General features: G+C 32.7%; 4 protein-coding genes and 2 long non-coding RNA genes across 7 annotated transcripts; 1 reads left to right on the forward strand and 5 right to left on the reverse strand.

Annotated features, from left to right (window-relative positions):
• The first annotated feature begins 1,331 nt into the window (after positions 1–1,331).
• LOC133838953 (uncharacterized) lies at positions 1,332–3,713 on the forward strand. Its single transcript, XR_009894033.1, has 3 exons — positions 1,332–1,576; positions 1,635–1,802; positions 1,864–3,713. It is a non-coding gene; the product is annotated as an uncharacterized LOC133838953 (long non-coding RNA).
• Positions 3,714–3,972: 259 nt separating this feature from the next.
• LOC133837166 (tyrosine-protein kinase JAK2-like) lies at positions 3,973–12,564 on the reverse strand. The gene is made up of 9 exons (XM_062267843.1): positions 12,488–12,564; positions 12,108–12,416; positions 11,877–12,053; positions 11,664–11,808; positions 11,422–11,609; positions 4,689–5,000; positions 4,455–4,640; positions 4,256–4,391; positions 3,973–4,196 (listed from the first exon to the last, which is right to left on the reverse strand). The coding sequence occupies exons 1-9, from the start codon at positions 12,521–12,523 to the stop codon at positions 4,012–4,014; spliced, it is 1,674 nt and encodes a 557-aa protein (XP_062123827.1). The 5' UTR covers positions 12,524–12,564; the 3' UTR covers positions 3,973–4,011.
• LOC133837167 (putative mitogen-activated protein kinase kinase kinase 7-like) lies at positions 7,447–9,650 on the reverse strand. 2 transcript variants are annotated; one of them, XM_062267844.1, is made up of 9 exons: positions 9,558–9,650; positions 9,193–9,492; positions 8,959–9,135; positions 8,759–8,897; positions 8,512–8,699; positions 8,143–8,454; positions 7,911–8,087; positions 7,721–7,850; positions 7,447–7,656 (listed from the first exon to the last, which is right to left on the reverse strand). In XM_062267844.1, exons 1-9 carry the CDS (start codon positions 9,609–9,611, stop codon positions 7,469–7,471), a joined length of 1,665 nt encoding a protein of 554 aa, XP_062123828.1. In that variant the 5' UTR covers positions 9,612–9,650; the 3' UTR covers positions 7,447–7,468. The 2 variants fall into 2 exon arrangements, with proteins under 2 accessions (XP_062123828.1, XP_062123829.1); XM_062267845.1 differs by lacking the exon at positions 7,447–7,656 and having other exon boundaries at positions 7,774–7,850; positions 7,907–8,087.
• Positions 10,434–18,774, reverse strand: LOC133837168 (dual specificity protein kinase shkA-like). The gene is made up of 9 exons (XM_062267846.1): positions 18,700–18,774; positions 18,324–18,638; positions 18,097–18,273; positions 17,889–18,033; positions 17,649–17,836; positions 17,280–17,591; positions 10,820–10,996; positions 10,623–10,758; positions 10,434–10,574 (listed from the first exon to the last, which is right to left on the reverse strand). Exons 1-9 carry the CDS (start codon positions 18,721–18,723, stop codon positions 10,456–10,458), a joined length of 1,593 nt encoding a protein of 530 aa, XP_062123830.1. The 5' UTR covers positions 18,724–18,774; the 3' UTR covers positions 10,434–10,455.
• Positions 13,277–15,149, reverse strand: LOC133837169 (mitogen-activated protein kinase kinase kinase 7-like). Its single transcript, XM_062267847.1, has 8 exons — positions 15,060–15,149; positions 14,675–14,989; positions 14,444–14,620; positions 14,215–14,359; positions 13,974–14,161; positions 13,829–13,916; positions 13,622–13,757; positions 13,277–13,573 (listed from the first exon to the last, which is right to left on the reverse strand). Exons 1-7 carry the CDS (start codon positions 15,093–15,095, stop codon positions 13,726–13,728), a joined length of 981 nt encoding a protein of 326 aa, XP_062123831.1. The 5' UTR covers positions 15,096–15,149; the 3' UTR covers positions 13,277–13,573; positions 13,622–13,725.
• Positions 18,775–19,665: 891 nt separating the features above from the next.
• LOC133837171 (uncharacterized) lies at positions 19,666–20,093 on the reverse strand. Its single transcript, XR_009893776.1, has 2 exons — positions 20,013–20,093; positions 19,666–19,963 (listed from the first exon to the last, which is right to left on the reverse strand). It is a non-coding gene; the product is annotated as an uncharacterized LOC133837171 (long non-coding RNA).
• Positions 20,094–20,454: the final 361 nt, after the last annotated feature.

Raw genomic sequence — 20,454 nt, forward strand, 5'->3', positions numbered from 1 at the left:
CTGGTCCATAGAAATTGAGGGCGCAAAGAGAGAACGTAGTCTGAAGCTCATTAATAAACCAATCAGTTCTTTTTCGTTGCCTGTTTTTATTTTTTTTTGTGGTAGCACTTAACACCACTTAACTGTTAGAAAACAGTCGATTAGCTAGAGAGCAGCAAGCAGACCACTGACCACTAAACGAGATCCAGAACAGAACCGAGCAGAACACATAATTATTTCGATGCCCGGTAGTTGCGTAACTCACACGTTCCCAACACGGTCGAAAGCAATGACCGAGCTGAGACCTATGTCGATGAATACATACATATACACGATATACATATATGTATGTATGTGTTTGAGTATGTGTAATAATTAGGGCAGACTGTCAGATACAAATTCCGATACAGCAAAAGATTCTGATTGAGATACAGATGCAAGAGTTGAATGAATTTCACAAATTGTTGTGCGCTGATGATTTCGTTAAGTGAAATATGTATTTAAAGTGCGATAATGGCAACTTAGAGTTCTATATTATATAATAGCATAATCTTTTCTTAGCTTAAGGGAATCCCTTTCAACTAACTTTAAAGGGTAACCCCATATAAGAAATCTCTTCACTATTTGTTAGGAAATATAATTTTGAAATTTCTAAATGAATCAACTATATATTTATCGAATATGTATATAAGATGGTTATTTGTTGACACTTTAGATGCAAAAGAGCTTCAGGTTTCCAGCAACATCAATTCATCTACTGTGCCGCCGTTTGCAATTTGATTTTTGAGATTGCCATTGAGTAAACAATTATTAGAATTAAACAAAAATCATTTCCTCTACCTTAGAGCGTAATATGCACATCATTTTATTTATTATTTTTGTTTGTGCGTCTCTTGCATTCAATTTTCAAGAATTCCACGATAAGCGTTCGACGTGTTCACAGACGTCTATAAGTACATACTAAATTTAGGTTTATGCTCTTATATATGTATATTCGTAGATATTTGGTTGATGTATTTGTAAATGCAAGCGAAAAATTGCGCCAAAAATTGTGCAAATAATAAACTTGGTACTGCCTGCAATACCCTGTAAGTACGGTTAGTGGGTGCTATGAACTAGATGGTAGTTACATGTATTAAAAAAAGAAAAACAAAGTATCTTTGATTGTGTGAATCATTTAATATATTTGCGCATACCAAAAGAGTAGATACAAATAATACTTATTATAGGGTATTTTACAGTTCGTTCATCGCTCAAGATTGCCGTTCACTCACTTATTATATACTAGGTATTATATACTTGGCAAAATTGTCGGTCGCATGACGTTTGTTTTTGTTCGTGTGCATTTCGAACCTCGTCAGGCATTGTTCTTTCCATTCGCATATCTAATATATATTGAAATTCATTTTCTATAATATTTCTTAGCATGTATTTTTCGTTCAATTTAAATTAGCCGAATGTTTGCTATATTTTCAATTAGATACTTTTTAAGCGAAATCAATGTCAGCCGCAAACACATAGCTGCTATATGTATTCATCTATTTCAGCGCTATGAAAAAGTATCTTTTGGATTGCAACCTTGAGATGCACAGGAAGTGTAAGTTGAGCAAGTTTTTCCTACTGCAGCTTTTTCCTGCCAGTAACTCTAGACACAGTTCTGCAGTGGCTATATGTTATTTATAGAAGTCTAGCATCAAGTGACTGCTCTTCTTTATTACACATTGCACACAGTGTGTATCTCAGCCAAGAGGGGGGAGCACAAGTCACAAGTCGTTTATGTATGTATCTTGTGTGTCGTTTGCTGCAAGTGTGTGTATTATTCGGTGAGTTTTCGTCATGCGTTCACTTTGCATGTGTGTTTGCGTTAAATGCGCAATTATTTAGACAGGAAGTCAGGCGCAGCCGCCGTTGCAGGCAGCCTGCGATGGATAGGATAGGAAAATGCAAGGCGGCAGTCTGGCAAACGTGGCAAACATGGATGCAAGGCAGGGCGTGTGACAAAACAATAAAAACAACGTAATGAAAAACCGAAGCGCGCATAACTAAAATAGCAGAAGTTAAAAATAAAAAAAACGCGCACACGCTCATCTGATGACAGACAAAGGGCAGAAACCAGGCAGATTGCATGTGGATGTATATGTGGAAAATGGTAGCGCACGCGCGTGGTTCCATCAACTTACATATATGTATGTATATGTACATAAAGCTGATCATATGGCTGGCGTGGGCAGCTGAAAAATACAGAAGAGCAAAAGAACTTTGCACAAACGCTGACAGCACGAGGCACAATATTTGGGCAGCTGCCGCGGGGTAAAGGGCAACAATGTAATGTAATATGCCAAAAAAAAAGAAGGAAAGAAAAAAAAATGATGCGCATTTATAGTTGATTGAACAAGTATCAAACGATCGACTGACCACTGACGAGAATGACCATATGCTGTGTGCCCGAAAAGATACGCAGATACATCACCTCACATCACGGGCAACCACTAGAAAGCATCTCATTTGATTTTCCCCTGCATCGCGTATCACATTACATACGTTAATAGAGTCCATTTGTGTGTTGGGTCGTGGTTCTCGATTCAAAAAGAGTGCAGCCAGGAGAGGGTAGAGAGCGGAGAGCAACCACCAGAGTGGGAAAGGTCACCACACCCTGGCTCATAACTCATCTGAACCCAAGTCAAGCGGTCCAACTCTCTCAAGACCTTCTATTGTTAGAGAGCTGCATTAAAAACGGCAGAAGAAAAACACAATAAAAGCAGGAAAAATCTAAGACAATAAAAGAGGCAATAAAAAGGCAAAAAATGTTGGAAAAAAACGAAATAAGTAAAATAAAAACCAGTTGGAAAAGCCGCCACACCACGATCTAAATGTCTATCAATTATGCTGGTCTCCAGCAACGCTCTCGCTCTCTCTCTCTGTCTCTCTCTCGCTTCCCCTCTCTCTGTATTGTTTAGCATTTTCCAGTCGGCTGGTTTTTCCTTCATCGCTGTCGTCGTCGTGACAATTGTCGCTTGGCTTTCGCGTTCTGCGATCGCGTTTCTCAACCAGTTTGGGTGTGTGAAAAGTAACGGACTGCTCTGAGATTTCTGCAAGTGGGTCAATCGTAAGCATGTTGTACTACGTGTTGCAAGTCTAGCGTGCCGTGCCACACATGCTACGCCGAAAGGCTAAACGTGAACAGGGCAACTACTGACCCACTCGCTGTTTCGAGTGTTGCATGCATGCGATGTGCTCGTAAAGCAGCCACATTGATTTATGCAACTGCCCCAGACACATGCGCCATGCACACACGCTCTACTACTTTATAGAGATACTATATCATCTTCAAGGTGTTGTCAACACACACATAAGCAGACAGATTTTCCCTGGGCCAGGCGCAACCCTTTCCGTCAGTGAATTATGAGCTGGACATTGGTCATTTGAAACCGGACAGCTGGTGGGCCAAATTTGGCCGAGTCGCGACTGTTTTCTTTTACTTTTTTTCCCTCGAGAGGCATCAACACCTTTGCCTAATTGCGGCGACTCCAGCTGTTATCTATGCGCTTAGAACTGGACACTTCGCGGCCGCGGCGAGTCTGCAAAATGCAATCGGAGGCGCGTGAGATTTATTAGCTCCCCGAACTCAGACTCAACTATTACAATTAAGTTTATATCCCAAGAAAAAAAAGAGACACAGACAACGCATTTGTCTGCCCGAAAGTAATGATAAATGAGGCAAATTAGTAACACTGTTGATAGCAAAAAAAAAACACAACAACAATAAAAATAAAAATAATAACAACGGAGACAGTACTCGAAATTAAATTCGTATTCCACAGATTGAATACAAATTAAAGTCTTCTATTATAATGTATCAACTTCAAAATTCAAGCAGCAATAAAGTTAAATTATTTATTAATTATTGAACTTTTTATTTGATAGGTCAAATTAAACAATGCTTAAATTAATTTCTAAATAAATCAAATACAAATTTGATATTTTAGAAAAAGTAATTTTTAATTAATTTGCTGATATATATTTTTTTTTTTACTAAGTTATGCAGCAATTTATACGACTTGGATTTTGAAATTCGGGTCCATCTATAAACCAATTACTGCAAAGATTTTTAATCAATGGACGATCTTTCGGACTTTTACTGCAGCAACGTTTAATTGTTGATTTAACTTTAGTAAAATGTCTATTAGAATAATCTGAGTTTTCATTGGATTGAGTATCTGAAGCGATATGAAATTGTAAAGACTTGTTATATGTTTTTTATGAAAGTTATTCTTACCATCAATAATTTCGTGGATTGTTGAAGGTTGATTGTCATTAAATTTGGCAACTGGATTCACTTCAGTCAGTATTTCCCACATAATAATGCCGAAACTATAAACATCAGACTCTTTTGTGAATGTCGTTTCTCCGTACTTTGTAAATAAGTGTATTATAATTAAAATTGTATTCTTTTCAATATATATAAATGTACTTACAAGAACTTCTGGAGCCATATAATAAAATGACTCCGTGAATTGTGTATTATCTGTTGGGTTATTAGTTATTTCATTCACTTGTCCAAAAAGGAATATCTTCAATTTACGACAGTCATCGAAAAGAAACAGGTTATTAGTGGTAAGATCCCCATGCACAATATTTTTGTTGTGTAAGTAATCCAAACCCTACAAAGAATGTGAGACCAGGAAAAATATATAGAGCATCAAACTTACTTGGAGGCAGTGCTCCGTCCATTTCATCTTACAATGGAGAGGAAATTTCACTTTAGCCAAATGCAAAAAATTGTTGAGCGATCCACATTTTGCATATTCAAAAATCATATAAAGTTGATCTTCTGGATTCCTAGATGCTCCATATAACGTGACAATATTTTGATGTGCTAAGGCTTTGAGTTTATAGATTTCTCTTAGAATATTAATTTCCTTTTGGGAATTGCTTCGAATAATTTTGACATCCACTTTTTGGTTTAAAAATCCAGTTCGCCAATATGCTTTACAGCCGAGACCATATCTACCAATCACAAACTGTGAATAATATCAGTAATATTAGATTATGTTTCGAAATATTTGTAGTCCTTACATTTTCTTTTTTTCTCTATATCTTCAAAGCTTATAGGTATGTAAAGTCTTAAGTCGATTCCGAAAAACCTCAAAAGTCGTTTCATAGTTGGTCGATTTTTTGGATCTCCATCCCAACACATTTCAATTATTGGCGTTATAAGATCACAATCATGATAAATCTTCATGTCACTTATATTCGGACGAGCACCTGGAAGAATATATCTTTAAAAAACAAGGTTTTGTATTTTTTGTATACATCTTACCATTAATAATTTTTTTTTGGACTGCCAATGCGTGCAAATCTCTATAGATATCAAACGGTTTTTTCTCGGATAATACTTCCCAAAAAATAACGCCAAAACTAAATACATCACACTTTTCTGAATATTTTCCATTGTCATCCTACATAAAAGTTATCGGAACTACATACTTTATTTCTGTATGTTTGTAAATAAATTCTTACACAAACTTCTGGAGCCATATAGCAAACTGTTCCAACAATTTGCGTGTTTGTCGTTGAAAATTGTTTAACGGTACCAAAATCGCAAATTTTTTAATGTTCGAAAATCATCGAAAAGTAACAGGTTCTGTGTTTTAAGATCACGATGAACTATTTTTCTATTATGCAAGTACTCCATACCCTATAAAAAGAATGAGATGAAGATCATAACGAACATATCGCATAATACATACATTGGCACATTGCAACATCCAGTCAAGCTTTTCAATAAATGCAACTTCAGCAACCTTTTTGTGTAAGTAATCATAGAGTGATCCACAATCTGCGTACTCAAGAATGAGGCCTATGCTTTCTTTGCGATAGACACCATATAGTGTGACAATATTTTCATGCTTGACTTGTTGCAGATTGCTTATTTCTCTCAGAATATTTGATTCAACATGTTTACTATTAGCTTCTTTGAAAACTTTGACAGCCACTTTAATTCCAGACCAATGTCCTATGTGCACATCACCAAAGCTACCACTCCCAATCTTTAAAGAAACATTTATAACAAATAACAACGAATTTTTCTTTGAGTCTTAACATTCTTACCATACTTATTAATTTAACATCTTCAAAGTTTATAGTAATGTCTATGTTGTCCATCATTGAGTATCGCAAACTGACTAAAACGTCTAGACTACGACTGCCATTAAATTGCATATTGCTCATTGCACTGATACGAAGTTGTTATCAATGTAAGTGGCTTGTTAGAAAAAAAATTGTTGTAGGAATTAATCGGCGATGTCGAGTGGCGGTTCCTGTTAGCATTAATTTATAATAATTAACAGCTTTGATATAACTTATTATTTATTCTTTTGATAAAAGAACAAATCATAGATAATATTTAAGATTCAAAGCTGACAAATATTAGCGATTGTTAATGAATCATTCAATTGTTTAACAAAGATAAAGATAAGATATGTTTCATAGGCCATGAACCATATTTGTAGATTATAAACTTAAGACCCATGCACCCAGAAGACAAGTTGGAAAGCTATATCGAGTGTTGTCGAATGTGAAAAACACGCAATCTATTTTTAATAAATTCCAAACAGTACTGTATTATTATAATTGGATACCAATAATATTCCGAAAAAATATTAAAATATGCCGAAGACTATAGTTGATATATCGATATACCATTACGTTCAAATATACCATAGAGTTCTATACTAGATTGTCAACTAAAGCAACTACGCAACCAAAGCAACTACTATCTGCCCGAAAATTAAGATAAATTTAGCTGAGAGCACTAAGACCAGCAATAAAAAGAATAGAAAAAAATCATAAATATAATAATACACTAAACTACAATCTCGGCAAAACAATAGTACTCGTATTCCACAGATTGAAATCCTATATTTTAGTCAGCTAGGTTTTATCCTATGTACCAAAAATCGTTCAAATTGCTTTAAAATTACGTTTGCTAATCGATGTTTTCGAATTCGTGGGACGGAAATGGATAATAAAACAAACTTGATCTGTGTGCTATTACAATAACAAGTGATGTATAAAAAAATTTTTAGCTCTTTTTATTGAAAACAAAATTTTCTTATTACATAAAAAAAAAAATTTTAGTCTTGACAGTGCGAAATGTTGTTATTACCTTCTTCTAAAATAGAACCCAACCTTTAAATTTACTGAAATTACTGATAGCACTTGTGAGTAATATAAAAAAAAAAGTGTAACATCATACAATATATAACTTTTAATTAGTGTATAAACGAGTCTAAATACATAAAATAATTTTTGTTTTTTTAAGAAAGTTTGACATTGATTAAGCGTTTTGCCTTGTGTGTCTAATTTTGATATTTTTGCATTCTTAAAATAAGAATAATAATTGAAGGTATACTAAAAGCACAGAAAAAAGAAAAACAAAAAAATTAAGTATCATTACTCAAAATACTTGAGAATGCAATTTTTTGTATTATTTATCTTTGAATACTAGATGATACAAATTTTCCATATGAAAAGCAGTAAGACCAAATATTTCACGTTTCTTTTTTTTTGATTTTAAAACATCTTTATCTAATATCCAGAAATCTTGAATCAGTTTCTTCATCGTTGGACGTACTTTATCATTGTGCTGGCAGCAAAGTTCAATAATACATTTTACTTGAAGAAAGAGACAAATCATTATTGTAGTATAAAATTCTGAATCGGTAGAATTGTTTCTTACCACTAAGCATCACATCAGCCATATGTCTATAAAAGTCAAACGGATTCTTAATATCTTTCGATATTAATTCCCACAAAATAATGCCGAAACTATAAACATCAGCCGCTTTTGAGAACTTATTTTTTCCGCCCTATGTAAATAAATTAAATTTCTTAAGATTTTTTCATTCTCCATATAGAAAAATACCGACCCAAACTTCGGGTGCCACATAACAAACTATCCTATTAAAATCCGGGTTACTTATTGTAATTTCACTCGCTTTACCCAAATTGCATATTTTCAATAAGCGATATTTATTGAAAATGATCAAGTTGTCTAGGTTTAGATTCCGATGTAGTATATTTTTGCTATGCAAGTACGCCAATCCCTATGAAAAAAAAGTGAGACCAAGAGAAATATAAAGTAAAACACTTTATACTTACTTGGGCACATTGCTGTATCCATTCTATTTTAAGCCAGATATCAAAGTTTTCCTCTGTATAATGCAATAAATGGTACAGTGATCCACAATCTTCACCCTCATAAATGATGCAAATTCTGTTATCGAGATCCTTAGAAACTCCATATAATGTCACAATATTCCTGTGGTTCAAATCTCTAAGTTTATAAATTTCTCGCAGGATAATAATTTCCCTTTGTTTATTGGGTGGAATTATTTTTAAAGTAGCTCTTCTCACGAAGAATCCAGATCGCCAAAATGCATTGCAGACAATACCATATCTACTTTTTGTAACCTGTAAACATCATCAACATAAGTGAATGATTTTATCGAAACATTTCTAGTTCCTTACGATTCTTCGAATTTCAATATCTTTGAAGTTTATGGGTATGTAAACTTTACAATCAATTCCAATAAAAGATGCAAGTTCTTTCATAGTCGGCCGATTCTCTGGATCTCCATCCCAACACTTCTCTATTATTGGCGTTATGAGATCAGAATTATGGTGAATCCTAATATAATTTATATTCAGACGATCCCCTGGAACAATAAAAACAGCAATTTTAAAAACAGGGTTATGTATTTTTTATAATTCTTACCATTAATAATTTTCTTTTGGACTGCCAATGGGTGCAAATCTTTATAGATATCAAACGGTTTCTTCTCGGACAATACTTCCCAAAAAATAACGCCAAAACTAAATACATCACACTTTTCTGTATATTTTCCATTATCATCCTTAATAAAAGTTATTAAAAAAATATATTTTATTTCTGGATGTTAGTAAATAAATTCTTACACAAACTTCTGGAGCCATGTAGCAAACTGTTTCATCAATTTCCGTGTTTGACGTTACAAATTGCTTTGCTGTGTTAAAATCGCAAATTTTTAATATGCGAAAATCATCGAAGAGTAACAGGTTCTGTGTTTTAAGTTCACGATGAACTATTTTTCTTATATGCAAGTACTCCATACCCTATGAAAAGAATGAGATTGAGATCCATACGTACAGATCGCATAATATGTTACATACATTGGCACATTGCAACATCCAGTCAAGCTTTTCAATAAATGCAACTTCAGCAACCTTTTTGTGTAAGTAATCATAGAGTGATCCACAGCCTGAGTACTCAAAAATGAGTCCTATACTTTCTTTGCGATAAATACCGTTTAGTGCGACAATATTTGCATGCTTGAATTTTGTTAGATTGCGGATTTCTCGAAGATGATCGATTTCAAAATCTTGAAGAGATATTTTAACTGAGACTTCTGCTCGATCACTATTATTTCTCCAAATTGCTTCGTGCCCAACTCCATAGCTACCTCTCCCAATCTTAAAATACACATTTATGTATATGTTATGTGGAAAAATAATAAACGCAAATGATTTGTTCTTACCCTTTTCAGCAAGGACACCTCCTTATGATGCATAGTGATGTCTATGCTATCCATGTTGAAGAACACGAACTGACTAAAACGTCTTCACTATGATTGCCGTTGATTGGAACATATTGCTCATCCCGCTGATAAGAATTTGTTATCAATATGTAATACAAGTGGTTTTGATAAAAGTTTATGATAGAGGAAATTGAGGCTTATTAAATAGAACGTAATGCCAACAGGAAGCGGCAAAAACGTTTATGCTATGAATAGCAAATGGGAACGATTTAATTTATAGGTTATTACATTCTTAGTTAGATAACAAGTTCTAAGGATAAACCTTTTAGTTGTGAGTATATTCTTATCAATATATAATCGACCAGAATTACAAATATTTTTGATTCTGATAGCGACATTAGCAAATCGTTATTCTCTTTTGACTATATTATGTGTACATTATTTTTTGCACAACTTTCGTGCAAAAGGGTGCAGAAAAATATATCCGATAAGAAAAAGTTTGGCCTGCGTAACAAAGTGCCACAATTATCTAACACAAATATATATATTTTTTATATGTACTTTATTCTTAAATTTATACAAAAGTTTTATATTGGTTGTGATTTTCATTAATATCAATAGTAGAGATAATAAAGCCAAGTGTGTCTAACTATCTGTCTGTCTAGAACTCAGAGTTATAAAAGAAATACGATCAATTTGTTTTTAACAACAGTTGTTATTTTTGCACGTAGATCAAGTTTGTCCACGATTTGTGGCAAGTAAATTTACTCCCTCGCAAAATCGAATAGTATAATTTAAAATCTACATACAATACAATTTTAATGATTTGTACAAAATTCTTTGCGATCAGATTGAAATCATCACATATGTTATACCACAGATTGACTAGTGCACTAAGTTAAGAAATTAACATTTTAATCAGCTCCTTAGTATCTGGACGGTATTCTGCAGGTTCCAGGCATTTTTCAATAGCGTTTCTTATTTTACGGATATCTGAACTTCCAGTTTGTAGAGTATCTGAAATTAAAAAGATTAGCTATGGATTTTCGAGAAAATTATTCTTACCATTAATAATTTTCATAATAGTCGAAGGTTGTTTATTTTTGAATTCGACAACTGGATTCTTTGCAGTCACTATTTCCCACATAATTATGCCAAAGCTGTAAATATCAGACTCTTTTGTGAACTCCCTTTCTCCGCTCTATGCAAATAAATGTATTTATTATAATTAAGATTTTCTTCTTTTCTATAAATGTACCTACATGAATTTCTGGAGCCACATAAACTGACTCTACCTTGTTAGCTATTGCATTATAGAATATTTGATCCACTTTTCCAATAACGAATATTTTTACATTACGACAGTCGTCGAAAAGTAACAGGTTGTCAGTTGTAAGATCACCGTGGACTATATTATTGCTATGCAAATAGTCCAAACCCTACAAAGAATATGAGTTGAGGAAAATATAAAGAGCTTAAAACTTACCACTAGAGACTGTGCTATCCACTCCAACTTAAGAAGGGATTCTCCATAAGTAAATTTTTTTTTTCGCAATAAATTGTAAAGCGATTCATTTGCACAATCATAAAGCATATAATATTGCACGCATGCATCTTTCAAAAGCCTAGACACTCCGCATAACGTCACAATATTTCTATGTATTAAAGCTTTAAGTTTGTAGACTTCTTTCAGGAAATCCATTTCTGTTTGTTTGTTTGCTAGAAACAATATCACATTCACTTTTTTGACTAAAAATCCAGCTCGCCAATTTGCTTTACACCCGAGACCATATCTACCATTTATAAACTGTAAGTAATATCAGCATCAGTAAATTATTTTATCTTAATATCAATTGTACCGTACACATTCTGTAATCTCTATATCTTCGAAGTTTATTGGTGTGTAAAGCCTTAAATCAATTCCTAGAAAAGTGATAAGACCTTTCATAGTCGGTCGTCTTTCTGGATCTCGATCCCAACACTTTTCAATTATTGCCTTTATAAGATTAGAATCTTTACAAATTTGCATGTCATTTATATTTGGACGAGCACCTGGAACAATAGAAACTTTTAAAAAATAAGCTAAGTATTTCTAAAAAATTTTACCATTAATAATTCTATTTTGGATGGCCAAAGGGTGCATATTTTGTTTTTGCAAGTCATTAAATGGCTTCTTTTCAGCGAAAACTTCCCAGAAAGTGATCCCATAGCTAAACACATCACACTTTTCCGTATATTTACCATCTGAAGTCTATGTAGTAGTAGTTCAAGGTATTAAAATTTTATATTGTACCTGATTATGTTTAAAGAGATACTTACACAAACTTCTGGAGCCATATAACCAATTGTCCCAATAAGTTCAGTATTTTCTGTTGCATATTGTTTTACAGTACCAAAATCGCATATTTTCAATGTGCGATAATTATTGAAAAGTAACAGGTTTTGTGTTTTTAGATCGCGATGCACTGTTTTTTTACTGTGCAAATATTCCATGCCCTATAAAAAGAGTAAGTTTAAGATTTGTACTTACATAAATCATAGAATACATACATTGGCACATTGCAACATCCAGTGAAGCTTTTCGATATTTGAAACTTTTCCGATCTTTTTTTGCAAGTAATCATAGAGTGATCCGCAGTCTGAGTATTCGAAAATGAGGCATATGTTTTTTTGGCGATAGGAGCCATGGAATGTGACAATATTTTCATGCTTGAGTTCTTGTAGATTCCGGATTTCTCGAAGAATATTTGTTTCCGAATCTTTATTATTGCCTTTTTCCAAGCATTTCACAGCAACCTTCACACTTTTATTTGTTATCCAAATTCCTTTATATACAACACCATAGCTACCACTTCCAATCTTTAAATACACATTTATACAATGATTAGAAAAAGGGCCACGATTTATTCTATAGCTCATTACTTTCTTACCCTCTCTCTCAGTTTAAAATCGCGTGAGTTGTTCATGTCGAAGAACGCAAAGAGACTAAACGTCTAAACTACGATTGCATTTATTCAGACAAATTGTACATAACGTTGATAAGAACTTGTTATCAATATGCAATACAATAATAAAGCAGTACAGTAATAAGGTGTTAAGTTTAAAGATTTCTTTCAGGAAACTCATTTCCGTTTGTTTATTGCATCAAATTATGTTCACATCCATTTTTCTTATTAAAAATTCAGATCGCCAATATGCTTTACAGCCGAGACCATCAACATCAGTAAATTATTTTATCTTAATAGCAATAGTACCTTACACATTTTGTAATCTATATATCTTCAAGGTATGTAAAGTCTTGAATCAATTTCTAGAAAAGAGACAAGACGTTTCATAGTCGGTCGACTCTTTGGATCTCTATCCCAACACTTTTTAATTATTGTCTTTATAAGATCAGAATCTTTATAGGTTGCATATTGCTATTGATTCGGAGAAATTGCTTATCACACTGATAAGACGTTATTATCAATGCAAGTCGTTATGATAAAAAGGTGATGATTGAAGAAATTGAGGGTTATTGAATTATGTATTAGAACGTTATACTAACACAACATTCTTTTTATACCCGCTACCCACAGGGTAGAAGGGTATTATAATTTTCTAAGCACATAAAATGTATGTAACATTCAGAGGGAGGAAAAAGGCATCTCCGACCCCATAATGTAAATATATTTATATCAATATCGTCATGATATACATGAATCAAACAAAAAAAAATAATAACAGCGCAATCTTAAATGTAGAACCGAATATTGGTATTTACGATAATAATAAATAATTTTATAAGGCTAAAAGAGCTGCTGCAGTTCGGCTTTAGTTACTTTAGTATATTTTGTACTTGTATATTTTGGTTCGGTTCAAAAAATCATCATCACATATTCCACAGATTGACTAGGGCATTAAGTTAATAAATTAAAATTTTAATCAGCTTCTTAGTATCTGGTCAGTATTCTGTTTTCAGGCATTTATAGCGTTTTTTATTTTACGGATATCTGAGCTACCAGTCTGTATAGTATCTGAAATTAAAAAGATTAGCTATGCATTTTCGAGAAAATTACTCTTACCATTAATAATTTTAATAATAGTCGAAAGTTTTTTATTTTTGAATTCGACAACTGGATTCTTTGCAGTCACTATTTCCCACATAATTATACCAAAGCTGGAAATATCAGACTCTTTTGTGAACTCCCTTTCTCCGCTCTATGCAAATAAATGTATTTATTATAATTAACATTTTCTTCTTTTCTATATATATATATATGTAAATGTACCTCGAATTAATTTCTCGTCCATTTTTGTGTCTAAAAATCCGGCTCGCCAATTTTCATTACAGCCGAGACCATATCTACCATTCATAATCTGTAAGTAATATCAGCATCAGTAAATTATTTTATCTTAATATCAATAGTAAATTACACATTCTGTAATCTCTATATCTTCGAAGTTTATAGGTATGCAAAGTCTTAAATCAATTCCTAGAAATGCCACAAGACGTTTCATAGTCGGTCGATTATCTGGATCTTGATCCCAACACTTTTTAATTATTGTCTTTACAGGATCAGAATCTTTACAAATGTGCATGTCATTTATATCTGGACGAGCACCTGGAACAATAGAACTTTTAAAAATAAAGTTAAGTATTTCTTAAAAATATTACCATTACTAATTTTGTATTGGATGGCTAAAGGGTGCATATTTTTTTTCTTTAATTCATCAAATGGCTTCTTTTCAGCGAATACTTCCCAGAAAGTGATCCCATAGCTAAACACATCACACTTTTCCGTATATTTACCATCAGCAGTCTATGTAGTAGTTTAAAGATTGGATTATTATTATTGTTATTAAAATTATATATTGTACCTGATTATGATTAACGAGATACTTACACAAACTTCTGGAGCCATATAACCAATTGTCCCAATAAGTTCAGTATTTTCTGTTGCATATTGTTTTACAGTACCAAAATCGCATATTTTCAATGTGCGATAATTATTGAAAAGTAAGAGATTTTGTGTTTTAAGATCGCGATGCACTGTTTTTTTGCTGTGCAAATATTCCATGCCCTATAAAAAGAGTGAGATTAAGATTTGTACTTACATAAATCATAGAATACATACATTGGCACATTGCAACATCCAGTGAAGCTTTTCGATGTTTGAAACTCTTACGATTTTTTTTTGCAAATAATCATAGAGTGATCCACAGTCTGAATACTCGAAAATGAGGCATATGTTTTTTTGGCGATAGGCGCCATGGAATGTGACAATATTTTCATGCTTGAGCTCTTGTAGATTGCGGATTTCTCGAAGAATATTTGTTTCCGAATCTTTATTATTGCCTTTTTCCAAACATTTCACAGCAACCTTCACACATTTACGAGTATTTGTTATCCAAATTCCTTCATATACAACACCATAGCTACCACTTCCAATCTTTAAATACACATTTATGTTATGAATAGTAAAAGGGAACGATTTATTCTATAGATCATTTCTTTCTTACCCTTTCTTTCAGTTGAATATCGAGTGAGTTGTTCATGTCGTAGAACGCAAAGAGACTAAACGTCTAAACTACGATTGCTATTTATTCAGACAAATTGTACATAACGTTGATAAGAACTTGTTATCAATATGCAATGCAATATAGTAATAAAGTTTAAAGTTTATTGCATCGAATTATTGTCGCATCGATTATTACCTTTCTAAGATCAGAATCTTTACAAATTTGACTTGTCATTTATATCTGGACAAGCACCTGGAAAAATTGGACTTTTAAAAAATTAGTTATAAATTTTTTAAAAATGTTACCATTAATCATTTTTTTTTGGATGGCCAAAGGGTGCATATTGCTATTGCTTCGGACAAATTGCTTATCACGCTGATAAAAAGTTGTTATCAATGCAAGTGGTTTTGATAAAATGGTGATGATTGAAGAAATTGAGGGTTATTGAATTATGTATTAGAACGTTATACTAACACAGCATCCTTTTTTTACCCGCTACCCACAGGGTAGAAGGGTATTATAATTTTGTACGCACATAAAATGTATGTAATATTCAGAGGGAGGAAAAAGGCATCTCCGACCCCATAATATAAATATATTTATATCAATATATATATGATATACATCAATCGAACAAAAGAAAGACAATTAACAGCGCAATCTTAAATGTATAACCGAATATTGGTATTTACGATAATAATAAATAATTTTATAAGGCTAAAAGAGCTGCTGCAGTTCGGTTTTAGTTGCTTTAGTATATTTTGTACTTGTATATTTTGAATAAAATAATATATCCATATACCAAATATATTTATGTAGCCTTCGATATATTAGTACAGAAAAAAAACAAATAGCATGCGTAATACAATCCTAACAACAGTTTTTACCATTTTTGAAAATTTGGTTGCTATCAGATTACAAATTTAGAAGTTTCTTAATATATTTTAACCCGCTACCCATAGGGTGGAAGGGTATTATAACTTTGGCCGGCAGCCAATGTAACAGATAGAAGGAGGCATCTCCGTCCCTAAAAAGTATATATATTTTTGATCAGCGTCAACAGCCGAGAAGATCTAGTTATGTCCGTCAGTCCGTATGAAACAATGGATCTCAGAAACTATAAGAGATAGAGCTATAATTTTTCGACAGCATTTGTTATGTTTGGACGCAGATTAAATTTATTTCAAATTTTTGCGAATAACAAGTGAAAGCTTTTTGAAGCTTAGTCGCGTACTTTCTAGTGCAATCTATGGTATATTTTAAATGTGGTAATACTACTCGCTATATTTTTTTAGTATTTTTTTAAAATATTTTTGGTGTATTTTGAGAATAATACCGCAATATTTTGCTTTTATTCAAAATGGGTAGCGGGTATCTCACAGTCGAGCACACTCTTACTTGTTGACAGACTGTAAATGTGAAGACATAATTGATTTGATATTTTTATTCCATAGTATATTTGTTATGTATAATTTTAGTATTTCTCGAAATATGTTTACTATAGTATCGTACTGTTTTGCTTTCATTGAAGATGGATAGAGGCTATCTCAGAGTCGCATAGACTGTAGCTTTCATCACATATTCCACAGATTGACTAGTGAAGTCAATAAGTTAAGAAATTAACATTTCAATCAGCTCCTTAGTATCTGGACGGTATTCTGCACTTTTCAGGCAGTCTTCAATAGCGTTTCTTATTTTACGTATATTCGAGCTTCCAGTCTGTATAGTATCTGAAATTAAAAAGATTAGCTATGCATTTTCGAGAAAATTATTCTTACCATTAATAATTTCCATAATAGTCGAAGGTTGTTTATTTTTGAATTCGACAACTGGATTTTTCGCAGTCACTATTTCCCACATAATTATGCCAAAGCTGTAAATATCAGACTCTTTTGTGAACTGCCTTTCTCCGCTCTATGTAAATAAATGTATGTATTATAATTAACATTTTCTTCCTTTCCATATATACATATATATAAATGTACCTACATGAATTTCTGGATCCACATAAACTGACTCTTCCTTGTTAGCTATTGCATTATAAAATATTTCATACACTTTTCCAAAATAGAATATTTTTGCATTACGACAATCGTCGAAAAGTAACAGGTTCTCAGTTGTAAGATCACCGTGGACTATATTATTGCTATGCAAATAGTCCAAACCCTACAAAGAATATGAGATCTGGAAAATGGAGTTTCAAATGCGTTTCAATCTTACCTGGAGACACTGGTTGATCCATTCTAGCTTAGGATAGGAATCTCTATTGCAACATTTTTGCTTGTGAAATAAGTTGTGAATCGATACAGTTGAACACTCAGAAAGCAAGTAAATCGCATTCTCCGAATGCCTCGAAACTCCATATAAGGTCACAATATTTTGATGTATTAATCCTTTAAGTTTGTAGACTTCTTTTAGGAAATCCATTTCCGTTTCTTTGTTTGCTAGAAACAGTATCACATCCACTTTTCTGTCTAAAAATCCAGATCGCCAATTTGCATTACAGCCGAGGCCATATCTACCATTCCAAATCTGTAAGTAATATCAACATCAGTAAATTATTTTATCTTAATATCAATAGTACCTTACATATTCTGTAATAAATATATCTTCGAAGTTTATAGGTATGCAAAGTCTTAAATCAATTCCTAAAAAAGTGATGAGACCTTTCATAGTCGGTCGACTCTCTGGATTTCGATCCCAACACTTTTCAATTATTGTCTTTATAAGATCAGAATCTTTACAAATTTGCATATCATTAATATTTGGACGAGCACCTGCAACAATAGAACTTAAAAAAAAAAACTATGTATTTCTTAAAAATATTACCATTAATAATTTTATTTTGGATGGCCAAAGGGTGCATATTTTGTTTTTTTAAGTCATCAAATGGTTTTTTTTTAGCGAAAACTTCCCAGAAAGTGATCCCATAGCTAAACACATCGCACTTTTCCGTATATTTACCATCAGCAGTCTATGTAGGAGTTTAAAGAATTAAAATTATATATTGTATGATTATGTTTAAAGAGATACTTACACAAACTTCTGGAGCCATATAACCAATTGTCCCAATAAGTTCAGTATTTTCTGTTGCATATTGTTTTACAGTACCAAAATCGCATATTTTCAATGTGCGATAATTATTGAAAAGTAAAAGATTTTGAGTTTTAAGATCGCGATGAAACGTTTTTTTGCTGTGCAAATATTCCATGCCCTATAAAAATGGTGAGATTAAGATTGTACTTACAAACATACAATACATACATTGGCACATTGCAACATCCAGTGAAGCTTCTCGATGTTTGAAACTCTTACGGTCTCTTGATGCAAATAATCGTAGAGTGATCCACAGTCTGAGTACTCGAAAATAAGGCATATGTTTTTTTGGCGAGAGACGCCATGGAATGTGACAATATTTTCATGCTTGAGCTCTTGTAGATTGCGGATTTCTCGAAGAATATTTGTTTCCAAATCTTCATTAATGCCTTTTTCCAAACATTTCACAGCAACCTTCACACATTTACGAGTATTTGTTATCCAAATTCCTTCATATACAACACCATAGCTACCACTTCCAATCTTTAAATACACATTTATGCTATGAATAGCAAATGGGAACAATAGATCATTACTTTCTTACCCTCTTTATCAGTGTAATGTCCATGTCGAAGAACGCAAAGTGACTAAAACGTCCAAACTGCTATTGCCGTTGACTCAGGCAAAGTGCGCATAACATACGATGAAAAATGCTTGTTATCAATATGTCATACAATAATACAAATACTTAAATATAAGTGCATGTAAGATCAAGTTCTAAAATCAAACACATTCGTGAAAAAAAACATTATATTCTTTAAATAAGACTTCTTTAATAAAACGTTTTTAGCACTAAGAACACAAGTCTAAAAAATGACAAAAAACTACAAAATTTTGTAATCCATGGGAATTTCTATAAAGTTTTTAATTAGTTTTGAGTGTTTTCGTTCATAGCTCGGTTAGTCGAGCTCTTGCAAACCATTTCCAACTGCAGTCGAATCGATGTCAAATATTTCGTAAGTAAAGAATCAACTTGATTATCGCTAATTGATTACTAATACAAATAAGATAATAAATTAATAGAAAAAAAACAATAAAATATTATCTACCAATATTTCTTTGATTTTATAATAAGAGTTTTGGTCTTACAGCTATATGATTTTTATAGCCGCTACCCATAGGGTAGAAGGGTATTAGAACTTTATTCCGGCAGGAAATGAATGAAACAGGTAGAAAAAAGCATCTCCGATCCCATAAAGTATATATTATATATTCTTGATCAGCGTCAACAGCCGAGACGATCTAGCCATGTCCGTCTGTCCGTTTGTCCGTCTGTCCGTATGAAACACTGGATCTCATAGACTATAAGAGATAGAGCTATAATTTTTCGACAGCATTTGTTATGTTTGGTCGCAGATTAAATTTATTTCAAATTTTTGCGAATAACAAGCGTAAAGCTTTTAAGCTTAGTCACGTACTTACTAGGAGTTATAGATGCTTTGGCCTACAATCTGGTATATTGTGCAATCTCTTACTTGTTTACAGACTGCAAATGCGAAGACATAATTGATTTGATATTTTATATTCCATAGTATATTTGTTATGTATAATTTTAGTATTTCTCGAAATATGTTTACTATAGTATCGTACTGTTTTGCTTTCATTGAAGATGGATAGAGGCTATCTCAGAGTCGCATAGACTGTAGCTTTCATCACATATTCCACAGATTGACTAGTGAAGTCAATAAGTTAAGAAATTAACATTTCAATCAGCTCCTTAGTATCTGGACGGTATTCTGCAGGTTCCAGGCAGTCTTCAATAGCGTTTCTTATTTTACGGATATCTGAGCTTCCAGTCTGTATAGTATCTGAAATTAAAAATTATGCATTATGCATTTTCGAGAAAATTATTCTTACCATTAATAATTTTCATAATAGTCGAAGGTTGTTTATCTTTGAATTCGAAAACTGGATTCTTCGCAGTCACTATTTCCCACAGCTGCAAATATCAGACTCTTTTGTGAACTCCCTTTCTCCGCTCTATGCAAATAAATGTATTTATTATAATTAACATTTTCTTCTTTTCTGTATATATATAAATGTACCTACATGAATTTCTGGAGCCACATATACTGAGTCTTCCTTGTTAGCTATTGCATTATAAAACATTTGATCCACTTTTCCAATAACGAATATTTTTACATTACGACAGTTATCGAAAAGTAACAGGTTGTCAGTTGTAAGATCACCGTGGACTATATTATTGCTATGCAAATAGTCCAAACCCTACAAAGAATATAAGTCGAGGAAAATATAAAGAGCTTCAAACTTACCACTAGAGACTGTGCAATCCACTCCA

The sequence above is a fragment of the Drosophila sulfurigaster genome, chromosome 2R (genome assembly GCF_023558435.1).
Source record: "Drosophila sulfurigaster albostrigata strain 15112-1811.04 chromosome 2R, ASM2355843v2, whole genome shotgun sequence".
NCBI lineage: Eukaryota > Metazoa > Arthropoda > Insecta > Diptera > Drosophilidae > Drosophila > Drosophila sulfurigaster.